General features: G+C 39.1%; 1 protein-coding gene across 2 annotated transcripts in view; it reads right to left on the reverse strand.

Moving 5' to 3' along the window:
• EIF2AK3 (eukaryotic translation initiation factor 2 alpha kinase 3) overlaps positions 1–19,321 on the reverse strand; it is a 67,730-nt gene that overhangs the window by 36,131 nt on the left and 12,278 nt on the right. For both annotated transcript variants that reach the window (XM_053200888.1, XM_015075790.3), the window contains exons 2-3: positions 19,123–19,252; positions 872–1,066 (exon numbers count right to left, since the gene is read on the reverse strand). In XM_053200888.1, coding sequence (XP_053056863.1) covers positions 872–1,066; positions 19,123–19,252 — 325 coding nt within the window. The remainder of the gene's footprint in view (positions 1–871; positions 1,067–19,122; positions 19,253–19,321) is intronic.

The raw sequence follows: 19,321 nt of genomic DNA on the forward strand, positions 1-19,321 counted from the left end.
AATTTTTTTAATGTTTATTTATTTTTGAAGGAAAGAGAGACAGAGCATAAGCCCATAAGGGGCAGAGAGAGAGGGAGACACAGAATCCGGAACAGGCTCCAGGCTCTGAGCAGTCAGCACAGAGCCCGACGCGGGGCTCGAACTCACTAACTGTGAGATCATGACCTGAGCCGGAAGTCAGACACTTAACTGACTGAGCCTCCCAGGCATCCCAAGACTTTTACCTTTCTAAAAAGGATGTATTTAATTAGTTACTCCTAATAAGAGATTTATATTTTAAGACCAATCTTAGAAGCAGATGATGGTTATATCCTGAAACCTAACATTAGAGAGAGTCTGGGTCTTAATGGTATGACTTTTTCTGCACACAGACCTAAGTCAAATTGAACCTTGGAAATTTCTCAACTTTTAAAGTTTCAAGTTTTCTCATCTGTAAAATAAACACAACTTTCCTCTTGGATTACAGGATCAAACTAGATAAATAAGTAGTAATTATTCTTATTGGGATTATTATTAATATTTGGAGGGTTCTTCATCTGTCCAAATGGAAACAAGAATGTGTGACCTCTAGGAACATCATGAAGATTTCAATATAATGTATGAAAAACACAACCGACACACACTAGACCTTATTGATTCGTTCTCTTCCTCCTGCTTTTCCTGGCTCTGCTGTTTATTCTGTTGTCTCGGATACATTTAGTTTTCTTAATAATATTTTGCCCTTTCTACTTTGTAATTCATTTATTCAAACAAATAATATCCTCAGGGAAAAATAATAAACCTCAGCCAGTAATAGTATAGCTGCTTAAGTTATTTCCTCTCGCCCTATTTATTCTGATTCCTCTCCAAATAATCCAACATTTTCACTCACCTTTCCACTATATGCACTGAGTCCGTATGTAGTGAGAGACTTTCCTCCAACCAAAACAACATCGTCTCCAAATTTATAAGAAGATTCAAGAAGTGATTCAACTGTAAAAGGAACAGTTTCCATGCTCTCACGGTCCCGGTCCCACTGAAAGAGGTCTCCATCCAGGGAAGGAATGATCATCTTATTCCCAAATACCTAAAACAGAAGGCAAAATTTAAAAAAATATTTTTTATTTTAATGTTTATTTATTTTTGAGAGAGAGAGTGCAAGCGAGGGAGGGACAAAGAGAGGGAGACACAGAATCCGAAGCAGGCTCCAGGCTCTGAGCTGTCAGCACGGAGCCCAATATGGGACTCGAATGCACGAACTGCGAGATCATGACCTGAGCTGATGTCGGCCACTTAACCGACTGAGCCACCCAGGCGCCCCCAAAACAGAAGGTAAATTTTAAAAGGGATCATAACTTTACAAGTAGTGACAAAGAGCTGGAGTCTTGAGCCTGATGTTCTCTAGCCTCCTTCTGAGCAGCATGTGGAGAGGCACAATTTATCAACCAAGAGCAACGTAAAAAGAGCTGCCAATCTCTCCTGGGGTCTACGCGTAATACTCTAGCACGGTTTTCTCAAACTTTGTTTGTGATGGATGTCCCATAATGATACATGAGCTACCAAAAGAGTTTTGTGATCAAGTGAATTCAAGGAGAGGTTACAGCAATTCATATGCTAATATACAATACGTTTTTCTAGCAAACAGATAGTATATGCAGTATTTTCCAGACCTGTTTTATCCAGGGCAATTACTATCATAGGCTCAGATCCACGGAACACAGGTCAATTCAAGCAGTATCCCATCTTTTATTTATGTTCTCAAATCTGCTATGAGCCGGAACCCTGGTAACAAAGCTTACTGATTTTATGCTCTTAGTTGTCCTTCCTTCTTTTAACAGTGTGTATTGAGAGCCTACTATGAGCTGGGCATGAGTATGTTGCTTGGGGAGAGACCGCTGAGCAAAACAAATTAAAAAAAAAAAAATCGCTGCCCTGTGGAGTTCAAACTCTGGTGTCAGGAGACAAACGACATAATGAATAATCACAGTATATGAGGTGATAAATAACACAGGAAAAAATAGAACAAGATAAAGGGAGACTAGAAATGTGTGTGGGAGGGGAGGGGGACTGTCAACAGGGAGCACAGGGTAGACCCTACTGAGAAAGTAACATGTGAGCAAAATCTAAACTTGGGCCAGTTAACCATGCTGACATCTGGGGAATAGCCTTTGCAAAGGCCATAAGGTGGAAGCACGCCCTCCACTTTGGAGGAAGCACAAGGAAGATGGATAGGCTATAGCGGGAAGGACCGAGGCATGGAGAGCAGGCCGAAGCCAAGAGATGTGATGGCTCCAATTAGGTTGATAGCACCAGAGGTACTGCAGGGTGTCAGATCTGGAAGGCCAAGCCCAGAGGAGCTCATGGGGGATTCCCTGTATAGTATAAGCAAAAGAAAAGAGTTCAGGGTAACTCTAAAGGTTTTGGCTATGAACACCTTGTTTCTGGAGAATGAGTATTAGTGCATGGCTTTGTGACACTGACCTTTTGGTATTTAAAATATATACGATTTGACTTAACTTCAGCTAAGGACAACACTGTTTTCCTGATCATCCAGGCCCAAAACTTTAGAAAAAGAGAATATAAAAGAAGTATGGGTTTAATCAACAACAAAAAAAATTGCAAATAAAATGTTGACCTTAACTTTTTTCTAACAAAATTTCTCTTTGTATTTCTTTGTTCCTCAATCCTATCATTAAAGAGATACTTATTTGAAAATGCCCATACTGTCACTAAAAGTGCTCACACATCCTCCCTCCCTCTAGCTCGGCCCCACACCCTGGGATTCTAAAGGGCTGGTAGAAAACCACTATTCTAATCTACTTCTCTCTTTCATTTCCTAGTTCAAATCCTTGTACCTCCTGCCTGAACTATTATAACAGCCTCTTTACAGTTCTTAACTGGCAATTTCCTCAATCTAAACTCTACCTATCTTCTAGATTAATCTTTGAGTCAGAGTTAAGCTTGTTATGACATTATTCAAAAATCTTCAACAGTTCTGTATTATCTTATAAAGACCCCAAATCCTAAATCTGATATTCAAAGTTCTCTAAACATGACCTCAAACAACCTTTTCTTCCTCCTTGTCTTCTACTATTCCCTACATGGGCAGAAATTGGGCATCAACACTTAAGCATAATTGTTACTGTTACTGTTTCAGTTATGTCATTGTCAATGTCATTTCTTCTTCCTGGAACACCTTCCTGTACCAAAAATGCCCACTGAAATCCTATCTGGCCTTCAAGTTAGCTTCATTTATGTTTTTGCTTTGAAAACCAAGAAAATTTTAGCAATGTAAGATTGCTGACAAAAAGCTGCCCATTCCTTAGTACTGTACCTTGCTTTCTGCTGTATCAGCTGAGACAGCACTACATTCTCAAGAACTGTTTATTGTACCTCTAAGAAATACTTAACCCATATGCTAATGCTTCTACGTTTATGTTTACAACGTGTATACAGTGGCTGTGAAAGCAATACACCCAAACCTAGTGCCTGGGTTGTGTTATCCAATTCTACTTCCCACCAAAGGAATCAAGGCTCCTCAGAGAAATGTCTGATTCCAAGGGCTGGGGCAGGGTAGGCACAAGATGAGACTTTAGAATCTTATTATTCTAGAGAGTAAGGATATGTTCAAACCAGATAGAAGTATACCATTCACCAAATCTGGTCACTGAGCAATTTAAGGACCAAAATAATTGAGTACTGAATTATAATGTACTGAAGAAGAAAACAAAAAGAACTCGTGAGTCCATACTGATAACAAATAGATAAATAATACATGGGGGAGAAGGGAGGGCTGTTACTGCAATAAAATGCTAAGTGTCTACTGGCAAATATGACGGGAGGGGTGAAGTTAGAAAAATTAGCATTTTGCAACCATCACAGTAAAGACTGCATCAAGCAAAATTCAGCAATGGTGTTAAGTCTAAGAAGGTGGAAATTTTGATGAGGAGTAGGATATTTGCATGGTCTTAAAGTGTCTCCTCACAGACTGCTTATTAGTTACAAGAAACTTATTTTTAGTACAAAAGCAAAAAAACTCCAATAATTATAGAGTGGAGAATTTAGATAATACCTTGACCAGATGATCAAAATTAACATCATCAATAAGTGACAGATGTGATTCCCTAGGAGAGGACACATCACCTACTCAGTATTCTAAGCCAAGAATGTACAATCTAAATAACCAGGAAGCACTGGATAAGCACAAAATGAAGAAATGTCTATTTTTTTAAATAAAAGGGCAGAGAGACTGTATTCTTCAAAAATATCAATGTCAGAAAAGACAAAGTCTGTAGAAAAATCTAGATTAAGAGAGTCTAATGGGACAAATAAATGAACTACCTGACCCTAGACCAGAGGCTACACTAGAGGTAAAGGACACTATAAAAGACATCACAGGTATCTTTCGGAGATATTGTGGGTTTGATTCTACACCACCTCAATAAAACAAGTCAAATGAACTTTTGCTCTTTCAGTGCCAATAAAAGCTATGTTCACATTGTACTGTAGTTTACTAGGTATGCAATAGCATTATGTCTAAAAAATAACATAATACCTTAATTAAAAAATACTTTATTGCTAAAAAATGCTAACCATCATATAAGCTTTCAGCTAGTCACAGTCACTGATCACAGAACACCATAACAAATACATGACAACGTTTGAAATATTGCAAGAATTACCAGTGGTGACACAGAGACACGAAGTGAGCAAATGCTGTTGGAAAAATGGTGCCGACAGACTTGCTCAATGCGGGGTTGCCGCAAACCTGCGATTTGTAAAAACAGTATCTGTAAAACACAGTAAATGAGGTATGCCTGTACTAGGTCAACTGATAAAATTGAAAAATACAGACATTAGATTAAAGTATCGACATAACTTTACAAAGTTGATAACTATGCTGTGATTATGTAAGAGAATATCTCTATCAGGAATACAAGTGAAGCATTTAGAACAAAAGGCCATGATGGATAGCTGATTTATCTCTACACGTTTTAGGGGGGGAAAAGTGTGTAGGAGGGGTAGGGGGAGGAAAAAAGAGAGAAAGAGAGACAACTGAAATGATAAAGCAAACAAGATTTGGGGTAAGTAAATCTGGGTATATAAAGGTTGGCCCTTTCTTTTTATTGTTATCATTTTTATTCGTGCAACTTTTTGTAGTTGGAAATTATTTCTAAAGAAGAGGTCAAAAATAAAAGAAAGGTAATAAAATCTTGCAGGAGCTCTGTAATTAAACTCAGAAGGCGATACCATTAGCAAAGGTTCATCTTGATTCTGGGTATTTAAAGATCTCCAACTCTTACTCTTTATTGACAAACATTTGATTTTAAATAAATTCTTGAATGGCACCAGTATGTATACCACCTCTTATGACCTCAGAGTTTTCACATTACTATTTTATCCATTTTTTTTTTAAGTGTGTTTATTTTGAGAGAGAGCAAAGACACGGGTGTGCGTGTGACTAGGGGAGGGGCAGAGAAAGAGGGAGAGAGAATCCCAAGCAGGCTCCTCACTCACTGCCAGCACAGACCCTGACATGGGGCTCGAACCCAAAACCGTGAGATCATGACCTGACCCAAAATCAAGAGTCAGACGCTTAACCGACCAAGCCACCCAGGCACCCCTATTCTTTGCTTTCTTATTTTACTTTTTAAAAATTAAAACTTTCCTTTTTATCTTTTGTAGAATGTCCAACTTGAAGTTGTCATTAAGAGCAGATTTAGGTCATTAGTATACATACCCTATAAAAACAATATGTAGGCAATATGATCTCCCATTCTCCCATTTTGAATTACCTATCAGTTAGAAAATCAAGTATTTACTGTTGTCTCCCTTTCGTATTATGTTAGGTATTCTCTATCCTATTTACTAGAATAGTAAATTCAGATTATGATAAAGTTAAAAAATGGGTAGTTCGGTCGTCTGGTCAAGTCAACAGCAGCACTAGTTAAGGACAAACAGGGAAAGCAGGTGTGCATCACTACAAGAAAGAGGAAGAGGGGCTAGAAGGTCTGTAGTAAACAGATAACACTTATTTTGACTTGTTTCCTCTTCCATTAACAACCTCTTTTCTCCTAAAACACTAGCAGATCCTTAAGAAACACAATGGCTCCTCAGTGCAAAAAATCAAAAACTAAAAAACCGCTAACAAAAAACTGCCCAACTAATACAGATTAAAATTCGTTTCTGTTTTAAAGATGATCTATATACATGCCTCCAAATGTAAAAGAAAACAAACATCCTGCTATTAAAAATATGGTTTAGGGGCGCCGGGTGGCTCAGTGGGTTGTGTCTGACTTCAGCTCAGGTCATGATCTCACAGCTTATGAGTTCGAACCCTGCATCCAGCTCTGTGCTGACAGCTCAGAGCCTGGAGCCTGCTTCGGATTCTGTGTCTCCCTCTCTCTCTCTGCCCCTCCCCTGATCGTGTGCACTCTCGCTCTCTCAAAAATAAATAAACATAAAAAAATCTTTAAAAAATATGGTTTAGTGCTCGCTTTGGCAGCACATATACTAAAAAAATTATACACATATATACATATATATATGGTTTAAACAACCAAGAAGATTTGAGGTGATTGACCATATTGAGAAGAACTGCCTTATTTTAAAAGTTAGACGTTCAACAGCGTTAACTCAGTGAGAAAAGTGCAAAACCCAAAACAACAACAAAAAGCATTCTATGATTCAGGACATCATGTCGTATTTCTAGATCGTGATTTTAAAAGCTCACTTTGAAAGAGCTGCTCTTCACTAATTGGCTGCTGATGAGTCATACCCATGGCCGCTAACCTTTGCACTGATCTTTGTAGAGTCTTTCAGGCTGCATATGTGAAAGCAGATGGTGCTTTTCCTTGAGAGCCACAAGAAATGATGTATGCATGCGGTTCAGGTAGTGAGATGACATCACCCCTCACAAGAGCATTACCTCACCCTCCCAGCATAGGAATGAGTCACTCGATAGTCAGCTGCAAATCTCTTGGTAGAAAAAAATGTAGGTTACGGTGATGCATTTTTACATCCCACTGATTCGTCTCTGCAAGCTGCTATTTGTTCTGATTCGCTGCTCTGCTTCTCACACTAATTGCGTGACTTGCTTCCTCCATCAGTCACTTTTTAAAAATATAAATTCTTGTTGTTTTATGGTTTCCAACCCCCCCATTTGTTTTTTCCTGTGCATAATTTTAAAATGAAAGGTTGTCACACTGGTGGGCAAACTCAGTACCAAAGAGCCAATCAAGATCTTTATCCATGCAATCGCAAAGCAGTAGGGTGAAATAATTCAATTTCTGTTTCTGAACAAAACCAAAATGGCATAATGAATACCAGTGGCACATGTAATCAGGGAGTGCTATTTGAAATCAGAATGTGAAAATAAGAATTCCATTTCCAAGTGACAGGAGGAACTTCAACTGAGAAAAATGTAGGAAGTGCTACTACTCCAACGAATATAACCGGAAATAAAAACAAAAATTCTTCTAATTATATAAAATATATTTTTTAATTTGGTTCTTCCTTCTTTTTCTAGGTACCACGCACCCACCACCGCCACGGACACATATATTTTCTGGGGTACATTCAACTTTAACTTATTCTGAACATTTTGAAACATGTAAAATAGAAAGAGACTAATAACCCCCCATGTATCTATCACCCAGTTTCAACAATTACCAAATTTTGCCAATTGTTTCATCTGTTCCCCACCCACCCACTACATATACTTGTTTACTAGAATGATTTAAAGTAAATCCCAGACATCATGCCATTTCACCTACAAACATTTTAGTATTTATTGCTGAGAAGTAACTACCCTGCCGATATCACATTTAACAGAATTGAGAGTAATCCCTTAAAATCATCTAATATTTAAATCTCCTTGACTGTCTCAAAGATGTACTATACAATTGGTTTGCTCCAACAAGAAACTCAAACTCCACATATTACATTTGATTCTTTTTTTTTCCCCACAAGAACCCTTTAACTCCCTTTTTCATGCACTGATTTGCTTGAGACACCAGACTATTATTCATCCTATAGAATGTCCCACAGCCTGGAGTTTGCATGTCATTTAATTTGTTCTTTTGTCCCATTTTCTGAAAAGTGTGTGATTAGACCTGGTGCTTTGATCTGATGCAGGTTGGATTTTTTTGATAAGAGTACTTCATAGGTGGTGCTGCATACTTCCTATTATATTGAAGGCCAGCCAACTATAGCTTATAAACCAAATCTGACCCACTGCCTGTTTTTATCAGTAAAGCCTGATGGGAACACAGTCACACCTATTCATTTATGTACTGCTTTCTTACTACAACTACATAGACCATCTGGTCCACAAAGCCCAAGATATTTACTCTCTAGCCCTTTACAAAAAAATTTGCCAACCCCTGTGTTAAGTCATATTTGTTACTATTATTCATCAGTAGATTTGGAGGAGTCAGCCTGACCCCTCCATTTTAAAGTGTTCAACCAACTTTTCACCATTTTAGTATCAACTGATGACCTATTATTTCAATAAAGGGAATAAAACAATGATTTCTAATTTTATATTCTTTCTGAATTTATTAGCAAGAACTTTCCCTCGTGTAGTTTTGGAAATGGGATTTACATGCACTATTACTTTCTCAAGTAGAGAACATTAAACACTTTCAAATCCAAAAAGTTGCATCCAGTGTGTTCCCTAACTCAGAAAGAGGGAAAAAGAACATGCTGGCCCTGAGAGCTACAAAAGCCAAGTCCCAAGTACAAGTTTAAGAAGCAATAAAGTGAAAAGGGAGGAGAGGGTAAGCAAAAGGGGTGATAAGAAGCATGTGGTAAGACTCAGGCTTATCAACAGTAGAGATAAGGAAGAATGAACACAGCCTGTAAGGGAAAAGGAAAAGGAAAAAACGATTCTAGAATATTCACTAAAAGGGCACACATCTCTGTCCCACCTCAAGAACTCCAAGCATCTCCAGAATAATGCAAGAGCTGATGCTTCTAATGATGACCTCAAGGACTAAAAAGATAAAATTCACGAAGACTGGGAAGATGTAAAATACATGAAAAACACTCCTTTGGAAGCGTTAACTTGTTGACTTTTTTTTGTTATATGGAAACCCCTTTTTCCCTGAACAATTCCTTTGCTGGCCATGCTAGCTGTTTTGCTAACCTAGGTAGGGAGACAACAGTAGGCATCCAACATATGAAATGGAGCTGGGCCCTCGGGGTGATGAATGCACCTCCTCCAGCCTCATTCCTGGGTCCCTGCCTTCGCCTACTGCTTGCTACGTGACCTTGGACAAAAATTAACACTGCACCGTTTTACAAAACTTCTCACGTTAACTGACTGCACTTGATCTGCAAATTCAGTCTCCCCAGCTGTTTTAAAGGTGTGCCTTTTGGTTCCCAGACCACTGATGTTTCTACTGCTTTGGGGATCTACAGGCCTCCTGCTTTTCCCCACTCCTGTCCCTGTTCCCCCCAGTTCCTCTACAGTCAAAACAGAAAGGGATTTGGACACTCTCTAGAATTCAATTAAGACCAAAGGAGGATGTCGTGGTCAACGAGGAACAGGTACAGAGAGGAAGAGCAGGAGCGCGTTGACACGTGGTGAGTTCCCAGAGACTGAGAGGGCTCTCCAGGTAGAGATGTTAAGGAGGCATTTGCCTGAGTCGGTCTTCAGCTCAGAGGAGAGGTCTGAGCTGAAGAGAAAACTTAGAACTGCTGCTGTCATGGGAACAGAGGCACAACCCCCTTGAAAGAGAGTAGGGTGAGAAGATGACCCACACCCAAACTTCTAGAATTCTAACATTTAAAAATCCCGGCAGAGTGATGAGTCAGGGGAGACTGAGAGAAAAAGGTGCCTCAAGTCTACTGGCTTTAGTAGGATTTTAGGGACTCTCCTGTTTTCTTCCAGGTTCTGTTAGTTGGTGTGAATACTTTACGAATGTTTATATATATAAATACTTCCCCAGTTTGAGATGACTGGATTGAAATACAAATGCCTCACTGAGACAACCTTTTGATTCATCAGAGTCTCACTGAAAGTCTCAAAGCAAAAAAGAATGTCAAGAAATGCTTTCCGTTTTGACTATAGAGGAATCTCTCCCACTTAAAATCCGTCAAGGGCTTCTGATGGCTCAGGATAAAATCCAAAATGTTCAACACAGCTTACTAGACCCAGTATGACCTGGCCCTGGCCCTGCTCAGCAGACTCATATCTGCGACGGCCCCCAACCCTTGTCTTTGCTGCCTTTCCTCTCCTTCTCTCAGCTCCTTGAGCACACTGTGATAATTCCCACCGCAAGGCCACCACATGGGCTACTGCCTCTCCCAGAGCAGTCTCTCCCCACCCCTCTGCCCATCTCTTGCCTGGACAGCTCCTTGTCCTCTTAGATCTCAGCTGTAAACTGAGATCCCTTCCGGGGAGACTTCTCTGGCCTCCTATCCAGGTAGGTCGGGCACCTTTGCGAAGGCTCTCTAGGTTCCACTCTTCCATGTGGCAGTTACCACAACTCAATTACATTACTTATGCTGTGATTATTTCATATCTGTCTCCCCAGCTGGCTCCACAAAGTGCCACATGAGTTCCACGAGGGCGAGGGTCTCATCTATCCTGGGCACCGCTGTACCCCAGTGCACACCCTGTCAGGCTCCCATGGCACTAACGATAAGTTCTGTTTTGGATGTGTTAAGTTCAGGTACCTTTGACTTTTCCACTAGGGATGTCTAAGAGGCAGTTAAGCGCTCACAATCTGCTGAGCAGCATGCAAAGTCTGCTACGTACATGATGTCTTTCAGCAATTATTCTGGATAAAGCACATTAAGAATTATGATTATTAGTACACAAAACACAAATACATTGGTAAATACTGAAATATTTCAAAAAGCATGAAGCATCGGAAAGAGGGCAAGGAGAAGTCCAAAAATCTAGGGTTGAGTCTCAGCTTTACTACATCAGACACATCTCTGACCCATTGTGAGCCCTAATTTTCTAATCTGAAAAACAGAGGCTAGTAAGAGTATTTATTTTACAAGGCTATGTAAGGCTGACATATGAATGGGTTTGGCATCACTTTGCAAACTACGAAGTACTAATCAAACAAGACTTGTTATATAAACGTAATGCTATTTTGAACCTCTAATGTAATTCATGTGTGTATGCGTATATACGTATACTTATTAAAAGTGTTTAAAACAAAAAATATAAACTCTTAATCTGAATACTTGTAAATTCATCCTGAACCTTCTTTTATTCTCTATAAACTTCAGAAATAACTAAGGTTCATGAACACCAGATTTCAAAAGTTTCCAAAAAGCCTTTAGAATTTAAATAGCTGCTCCAAAAGTAAATTCACGGAGAAAGTAGAGAGCTTAATTATGCCATGTCAATTATTTCTTTCCCAATCCTGGATTTACAACCCCCATTTAAAAACAAAGCCTTGGGGGGCGCCTGGGTGGCTCAGTCAGTTGAGCGTCAGACTTTTGACTTCAGCTCAGTTCCTGATCCCGGGGTCTTGGGATAGAGCCTCGCGTCAGGCTCCATGCTAAGCATGGAGCCTGCTTAAGATTCTTTCTCTCTCTGGGCGTCTGGGTGGCTCAGTCAGGTAAGCATCCAACTCTTGATTTCAGCTCAGGTCATGATCTCACAGTTCACAGGTCCAAGCTCCATGTTGGGCTCTGCGTTGAAGGCACAGAGTCTGCTTGGGATTCTCCCTCTCCCCCTCTCTGCTTCTCTGTGTTCTTTCTCTCTCTCTCTCTCTCTCTCTCTCTCTCAAAAGTAAATAAATATTAAAAAAATAAGATTCTCTCTACCTCTACCCCTCTTCCCTGCTCTCTCAAATAAAAAAACAAAACCAAAAAACCAAAACCTCAAAACTAAATAAAGATGAATTCAATATAAGAATTAAATATATCAAACTGTTACCAGTCTTAAATTTACCAGAAATCTCTATCAACCCTAAAATTCTCTTTTATCACATAGACATTCTGAAGGACTGTAAAGTACTTTATTGATCACAAAGATGAACAATATTAAAGTTAACAGGCATATTTTTGTATATTTTAATTCTTCAAAAATGATATATTATATATGGAACATAAAATGGTAACTTTTAATAAACCAAAATGAGCAACCTACCAAATGACTAGGTACCAGAATTAAGTATTTGTGACTTTAAGAGAAAAAAAATGTTGAAGCATTGTGCTAAGGAAACACTTTTTTTTTTCCCCCTGAAAATACTGAAATTGCTGTGATGGGGAAAATGAAGGAATCTTTTTTGCTGAAGGTGTTCCTGGGCATCGTACCTCACAGACTAAGGAAGGGGGCATGGTTAACAACTAATTAGATGATCTAACACGAGGGATTATGAGAACTTTCAGCAGATCTGGGTATTAGAGAAGGCATCCCACGTGACATGCTTAAGAGGAAATGTTTTGTTTTTTGCTTTAAAAAAAAAAAAAGGAAATGGAGAAAAAAACAAATCCCGAAGCAATGTGTTATTAGTTATCATCAACAATTGTGAATTAATGCCCAAGAGCATTGAGATACTACATAGAAATTATTTAATTCATTCATTCTTTCTTTCCTCAACCTATAGTGAACCTATAGAACAAAATACCTCAAGGAAAACTATCAGACTCACTTTGTAAGTGTACTTTTTGCATTCATGATGAAAAACACAGATTTCAGTAACTATCTCTGCCTTCATTTAGATCATTATACATTCATGAAGTAGATAACGTGCATGCAAAGTCAATTTCCTAAAAAATAGGGTCAAATCAATTTCTCACTCGGCAACATGCATGCTAGAGTAAACTAGTTTACTTCACAGCAGTGCTTTCAGCCGTGCGAAGGGATTAATAAAACAAAATTGAATCAAAGCATGGTTTTATTTCTATAATTAAAAGAAAAGCAATTAACCTAAGCAATTATTTACATATTGGCTTGCTACATGACTGAACAGTGACTTTTCCAAATAAACCGCAGTCTTCAATGACACAGTCAGGCTCAAAATATGCTAGTTTGTGTACAAATGAAAAACTGCAAAATGACCAGACATCTTTCAGTGTAAATTAGAGAACCTTTAAAAGAGATCACCGATCCTCTTTTAATAAAGCACCACTCAAAGGGTCTACTGATGGATTCTTTGTGAGCAAATCAAGTTAACCATTAAAAGTATGCCTTTTCTAAAGGATCCCCCTACCTAAGAAGGCCTTTCTCAATGAATGCATTCTGATGAGGGGTGGGGAGGAGGCTGGAAAGCTCCAGTATCATAGCTGTCTGTTTCTGCACCTGTCTGAAACAGAAAGGCGGCGTCCCTTGGGGAGAAACATGCCAAAAATAAGATAAAACCCCAAACTCTAAGTATAGACTTATAATAGGGTTGTTTGTTCTTTGTAAGAGGGGGAAGAAAAAAGGCATTTTAACAGAAAACTGAAACAAAAAAACAAATATGGTATCTCTAAATAAAGAAAAGGTAAAGGTATTATCTCAGGAGAAACTAGTTACATGTATACAATTATGCATCCTAAATAAAGATAAGGAAGGTCTTTGTAATTAGGAATATGTTCCAAGACATAGACAAATAGATAGTTCAAGGATATTATATCTACTTAGATTTGGTGAAGTGTGATCCAAGTGTCACCCAGATACCCCAAAGCAAAACTATGCTAATACACTACAAAACAAAATTTAAGACAACCAATGAGGAACCACAGCGAAATCTCTTTAGTGCTTTTTCAAGGTTTAATCTGCATATAAATAACCAGAGGAAAGCAAATCAGACTTCACTTCAGGTGGTCCTTTGAAAAATTAAAAACAAAATTCTCAGCTATTATCATAAGCATTAGGCTTAGAACCTAGGGCACAACTGTTAAAGCTGATGGAATGAACTTAGGTTTACCATTTATTCTCTCTCTGTCTCTCTCTCTGTCTCTCTCTCTCTCTCTCTCTCTCACACACACACACACACACACACACACACACACACACACCAGTTTTAGCTTGGTTTATTATCAGTATTCTTTTGAGAAAGTTTGTAAATTACCTAGTCAAGAGGAAATAATGGTAAATCAGATCAGGCATCTCAACCACCCTGCAGCATACAGGTGATCCTAAATATTATATAATATTGTTTTTAATGGAGCTGTCAATCTCTCCTATCTTGTATGTTAATTTTTTCATTGACATAATAAAAACACCACTAAAAGAACGTAATATACTATTTTATATGCCCTTTACATTAGAAAAGTTTAAGGACAATATCATCAGAGCAGGCCAGGAGGCAATGAGATATGCACCTAATGGCAATTTCTAATGAATTTGTGCTTTATTTTTTAAAGCCTTAAATGTGGTTTAAAAAAAAAAAAAAAAAGGGAAGTTGAAAACTTCCTCTCGATAATTTGGGAGTTTCATGTATCTGATGCTACCTGATTCCTGAAGTTACAACAATCTTTAGGATTTAGTGTAGTCCCATAATTTTACAGAGAAGGAAATTAAAACTCTGCTGAACTGAAGAATTTAGCCAGGCCACATAGTCAGTGAACAGAAGAATCCAAAGGAGAACTCAGGTCCCTGAGTCCCAGCCCCTCCTCCACAATCCCACACAGCATGAGAAGTTCCTGTGTGGCTTTCTTTTATTATTCCAGCAAAGGTGCATGTGATTCATCACTGACTGCTCTATCATTAATAACTTTAAAATTATTTAAACAGTCAGGGCACCTGGCTCACTCGGTCAGTAGAGTGTGCAACTTTTGATCTTGGGGTCACGAGTTTGAGCTTCACGTTGGGAGTAGAGATTACTTAACACATAAAAGTTAACAGAAATTATTATACAGTCTATCAAGTTCTCTTCATTAGATTCATAAGTAGCTTTACCGATTGCTGTACAGGGAATACACCTTCCCCGGCCTTCTGGGTTTCATCTGTTTCTTCTTCATACCACTCTTTTTTTTTTTTTTTTTACATTTACGTATTTTTGAGAGACAGAGAGTGAACAGGGGAGGGGCATAGAGAGAGGGAGACACAGAATCCAAAGCAGGCTCCAGGCTCTGAGCTTCGAGCCCAGGCGGGGCTCGAACCCGTGGACCGTGAGATCATGACCCGAGCTGAAGTCAGATGCTCAACCAACTGAGCCACCCAGGCGCCCCTCCTTCATACCACTCTTGATGAAAGCTTAGAGAGACTGCCATTCTAATACAGGAGTCCCCACATGGGGTCATGGATCTATCTATTGTCCCCTGGGTGGCTTTGGCTCTATCTCCAGGCCAGTTCCTTCCACCTGCTGTATCTACCCCTCCTCCCTACACTACCCTTCCCTACTAAACGCTGAGCTTCAGAAAGAGAAAATTAACTATTTCTCACAAAAAGTTAGGGACCTTCGTAAAATATTTTATCAGATGCATTTAAAAAGGTATAGTAACTCTATGTGTCATATTTAGGGCATTTCAAATAGCAGTTTTTGAGCCTCTTTTTGCGGCATTTTGTCCAACTTGTGAACACAACTTGTAGCTGTTGAGCCATGCACACCCCACTGAGTACCAGAGGACTCAAGCTCACGCTACATTCCTGTTTGCCTTCCAAATATTCTTATACTATTTCTATCATACACTAGCTCAGCAATTCTCAAACTGTGGCCTGTGGATGCTCTTACAAGTGCAGAGAGTCAAAAAGTTCTGCGGCGAAGGTGTTACTTGCTTTCTCACTGGGGTGATATCCGCACTGATGGTATAAAAGCAATGGTGACTAACACTGGCAGCGCCTTAGCACGCCATCGAGCACCCAACTACTGGTCACTGTATTTCTCAACAGCACACACTTGTGGCAAAAAGGGAGAGAGAGAGAGAGAGAGAGAAAAGTGTCACTCAGGAATGTTCCGGTGAAGCGATAAAAAGTTGATTTCATTCATTTGGGACCTGAGTACACGTTTTCACTCTTCTGGCGTGACTGCCGAGGACACACTAGCACTTTAGCCACACGCTGAATGAAACACGTCTTGAGGAAAAAGCGCTTGTGTGACGGACTTTGGGGGCTGTTTGTTCACAGGGCGCCATTTCTACTCGAAAAACTGAGGGGATGTGATGGTTATGAGAGCTGGGTACCTGTCAGACATTTTCTCAAAAATACACAAAGTGAACCTCTCACTGCAAAGAGAACAACTGACCATATTTGTGGGAAAAAAAAAAAACAACCAAAAACCAGTTTTCAAATGAAAATTCGAATTTTGGAAAACCTGTATCTACCAATGTAAGCTCAATAGTTTCCCAGTACTTAACTATTTTTCTGATGAGATCAGTGGTGACAGTAACACATTTAAAAAAATTTTTTTTAAATTTACATCCAAGGATAATAACGAATTTGATCTTTAAATATTCTATAAAGAAATGTGTCAACATCTGGAAGATCTGTATAACTCACTGAATCAATATTTGCCAGATGATGTTAGAACATCATGCATGAGTAAAAGGCAAGACAGACAAATGGATGTTAATGTAAAAGAGTACAAAATGTTCATTGATATGGTTTCAGATTCTACAGTGCAACTAACCTTTAAAAAACTTCCACGTGTTTTGGAAGAGTATCAAAAAGGAATGACCCAATCATCTGAAGAGGCTTCTAAAATACATCTCCCTTTTCTAGCCACGTATATGTATGTGCCTGGATTTTCTTCTTCATATAGTTCAGCCAAAACAACAATGCAACACAATGAGCGCGGAAGCAGATATGAAAATCCAGTTATCTTCTGCCAAACCGGAAAGTAAAGAGACTTATAAAAATACAAAACAAAGCCATGCTTCTTACTAAAATATTTTTAAACTGGAAAATAGTCTTCATAAAAATATGTTATTTATGCTCTCATCCAATGGGTTCATTTTTTAAAATGATTTAATAACAACTCTTTTTAAAACTTCTTTGAGCAGCCTGAGTTTGTAAAGGGGAAGTGCACACAGGATGGAGAAATGGCTCCAAAGCCCGAAGAATGGAGTATGGTCAGGCAAGGCTCGGTTTAATCCCAGCTTTATCGTCTAATCGGTCTGCAATTTCAAGCAAATAACTTCTCTGAGCTTCAGCTTCCTCTTCTACAAAATGACCCTAACACATCGGCCACAGGAGGATCTTTGTGAGGATCACACTGTGTGTAAAGTACCTAACGTGTATATTACAATGCCGGTAACAGTGTTGTTGTCATTAGCGTTATCTACATAGAGAACACGTAGTCTCAAGAAATGGTCTCAAGAACTTGGGGCAGCCGTAAAGTCTAGAAAACCTATTATGTTATCCCAGATGGGCAGTATCTTTTGATTTTCTGTCCTCACAAAATAGAAAACGAAAATCTAGGTCTGAAAAGAGGCCTCAGGCTTCTTCCCCTGCATGGAAGGTGGCCAGTGAGCTTTTCATTTACTGTTTCAGGGTGACACAGTGAAACTTTGGGAATATGCTTGAGATTCAACATTTCAAAGTATTTTATCCAAAGGGTCTAGGGTTTGGGGTACGTGGGGAGGAAAGCACTTAAAACAAGAGAGCCCTGATAAACCACAGGAAATGAGAAAGTTGAACTGTACCTAAGAAAACAGCTAACGTAACTTAAACCCACTCAATAGCGCTCAGGGCATCATAACTATTTGCATTCTACTTTGTCATACCATGCAATTTATCTTTCGTTCGTGAGTATATTTTAGTTTGCAAACACACACATGCTTTCTACCACCACAACACACTGTAATATTACCTCAGATGTAAACAGCTTACAATCTTCTGATTTTGCTGATCATCTTTTTATGTCTAGTTTAAAAATAAAGCAAAACATGCATACCCAAGCATAATCCCAGCAGAACACAAATCAATGAATGTTTCGCTTGAGTAGTAATTCACTTGAATATTATACCTGATTCACATTATTGTACTTTATAATAAAATTGCTATTTATATTAATAATTCACAATACAACAGAAGTTCAGTATTCTCAGATTTTTTTTCAGCACACTGTACCGTCTGATAAATGGTAAGCACTATGAAAACCCAGTGAGGGCTCGGCACACACAAATGTGGAGGCGGGGCCATTTCCCAAAGCACCTGCCTGGGTGCTCCAGGAAGGAATCCAGGCTGGGTTTATTAGAGTGTAGCTGGGTCACTGGTAGCAGTTTTTTCATCAGAAAATTCCATCAACACTAATCAGGTCATTCTTAAGCCCCTCATGTTAGGTTTTGTCCTTTCCAAATTTGATACCAACTGGAAAGCTTTTTGAAAGGGAACAGTTGGTGACGAAAGAGAGAAAAGAACACCCACAGGGAGTGTCCCAGAGGAGCAGCCTGGTAAGATAGGAAGCTTGAGAGTATTCTGGAAAACAGAGGTGACTGCTTCCGTGTTGGCAGTCACAACTCAAGAGAGGGGCTTATTTTAAATGACTTAAACAAGAGAATAAAGCTCTAGAAAAGGACAGAGACTTAATCTATCAGAGTCAAGACGAAAGGTGAGAAAAAGAAATTTCCCTCATTTAACCTGCACCGCACCCAACCTCATCAAAGTAAGCAGTGTCCTCACTTACTGATGAGGACACTGAAGCTCTGCGGAGCTGTGTCGCCTGCTCAAGTCTTGGAGTCATGTGCCATAAGAGTTTCAGAAGCACGGTTTCTTTTTTTGTTTTTGCAAGTAATCAAATTTGTCTAAAATTACATTCAAAGAAAATGTCGTGCTTACCATTAGCGTATACACTTGAGGGAAAATGTAGGGAATAATTCATGGGATTTTGCCGCATGTATTTCTAACTATTAAGATGCAGTTAAGATACTTTTATTTGTTATTATTCCTAGGCACCTTGTGACAATAATAAGGCGGAAGAAACGGTGATCATGTTATAGCTCAGATAAAGAGCTATAGTGATACAGCAGACAGTATTCTCAGTTACTCATTTATATGATTAACTCCTTTAATGTTCAAAACAATCCTAAGAAGCAGAAGACATTACCCACTCATTTTACAGGAGGGGAACTGAGGAACAGCAAAGTTAGGTAATTGCCCCAAGGGGACACAGCTCGCAAAAGGCAGGTAGACCTCACACCCAGGCCATTAGGCCCTGAGCCCCAGCTCTCTAAGCAAATACAGACTACAAGTGTCAGCAATCATTATTAACTGTTTCCAATCAATATGTAATAGAAAATCCTTACCTCTGGTTTGCTGAGGCTGGATGAAACCAAGGAGCCGGATCCCACGTCCAAATCCCACTGTTTTTTACCACGATTCTCAGGATCCAAGGCAGCAATTCGCCCATCTAAAGTGCTGATAATCACTAATGATCTATAAATGTAAAAAAATAATAAGACCAAGTTTAAAAGATGTGTACGATATTGGGCACTGACTGCATAC

This window comes from Acinonyx jubatus, chromosome A3 (genome assembly GCF_027475565.1).
Source record: "Acinonyx jubatus isolate Ajub_Pintada_27869175 chromosome A3, VMU_Ajub_asm_v1.0, whole genome shotgun sequence".
In the NCBI taxonomy this organism is placed as follows: Eukaryota; Metazoa; Chordata; class Mammalia; order Carnivora; family Felidae; genus Acinonyx; species Acinonyx jubatus.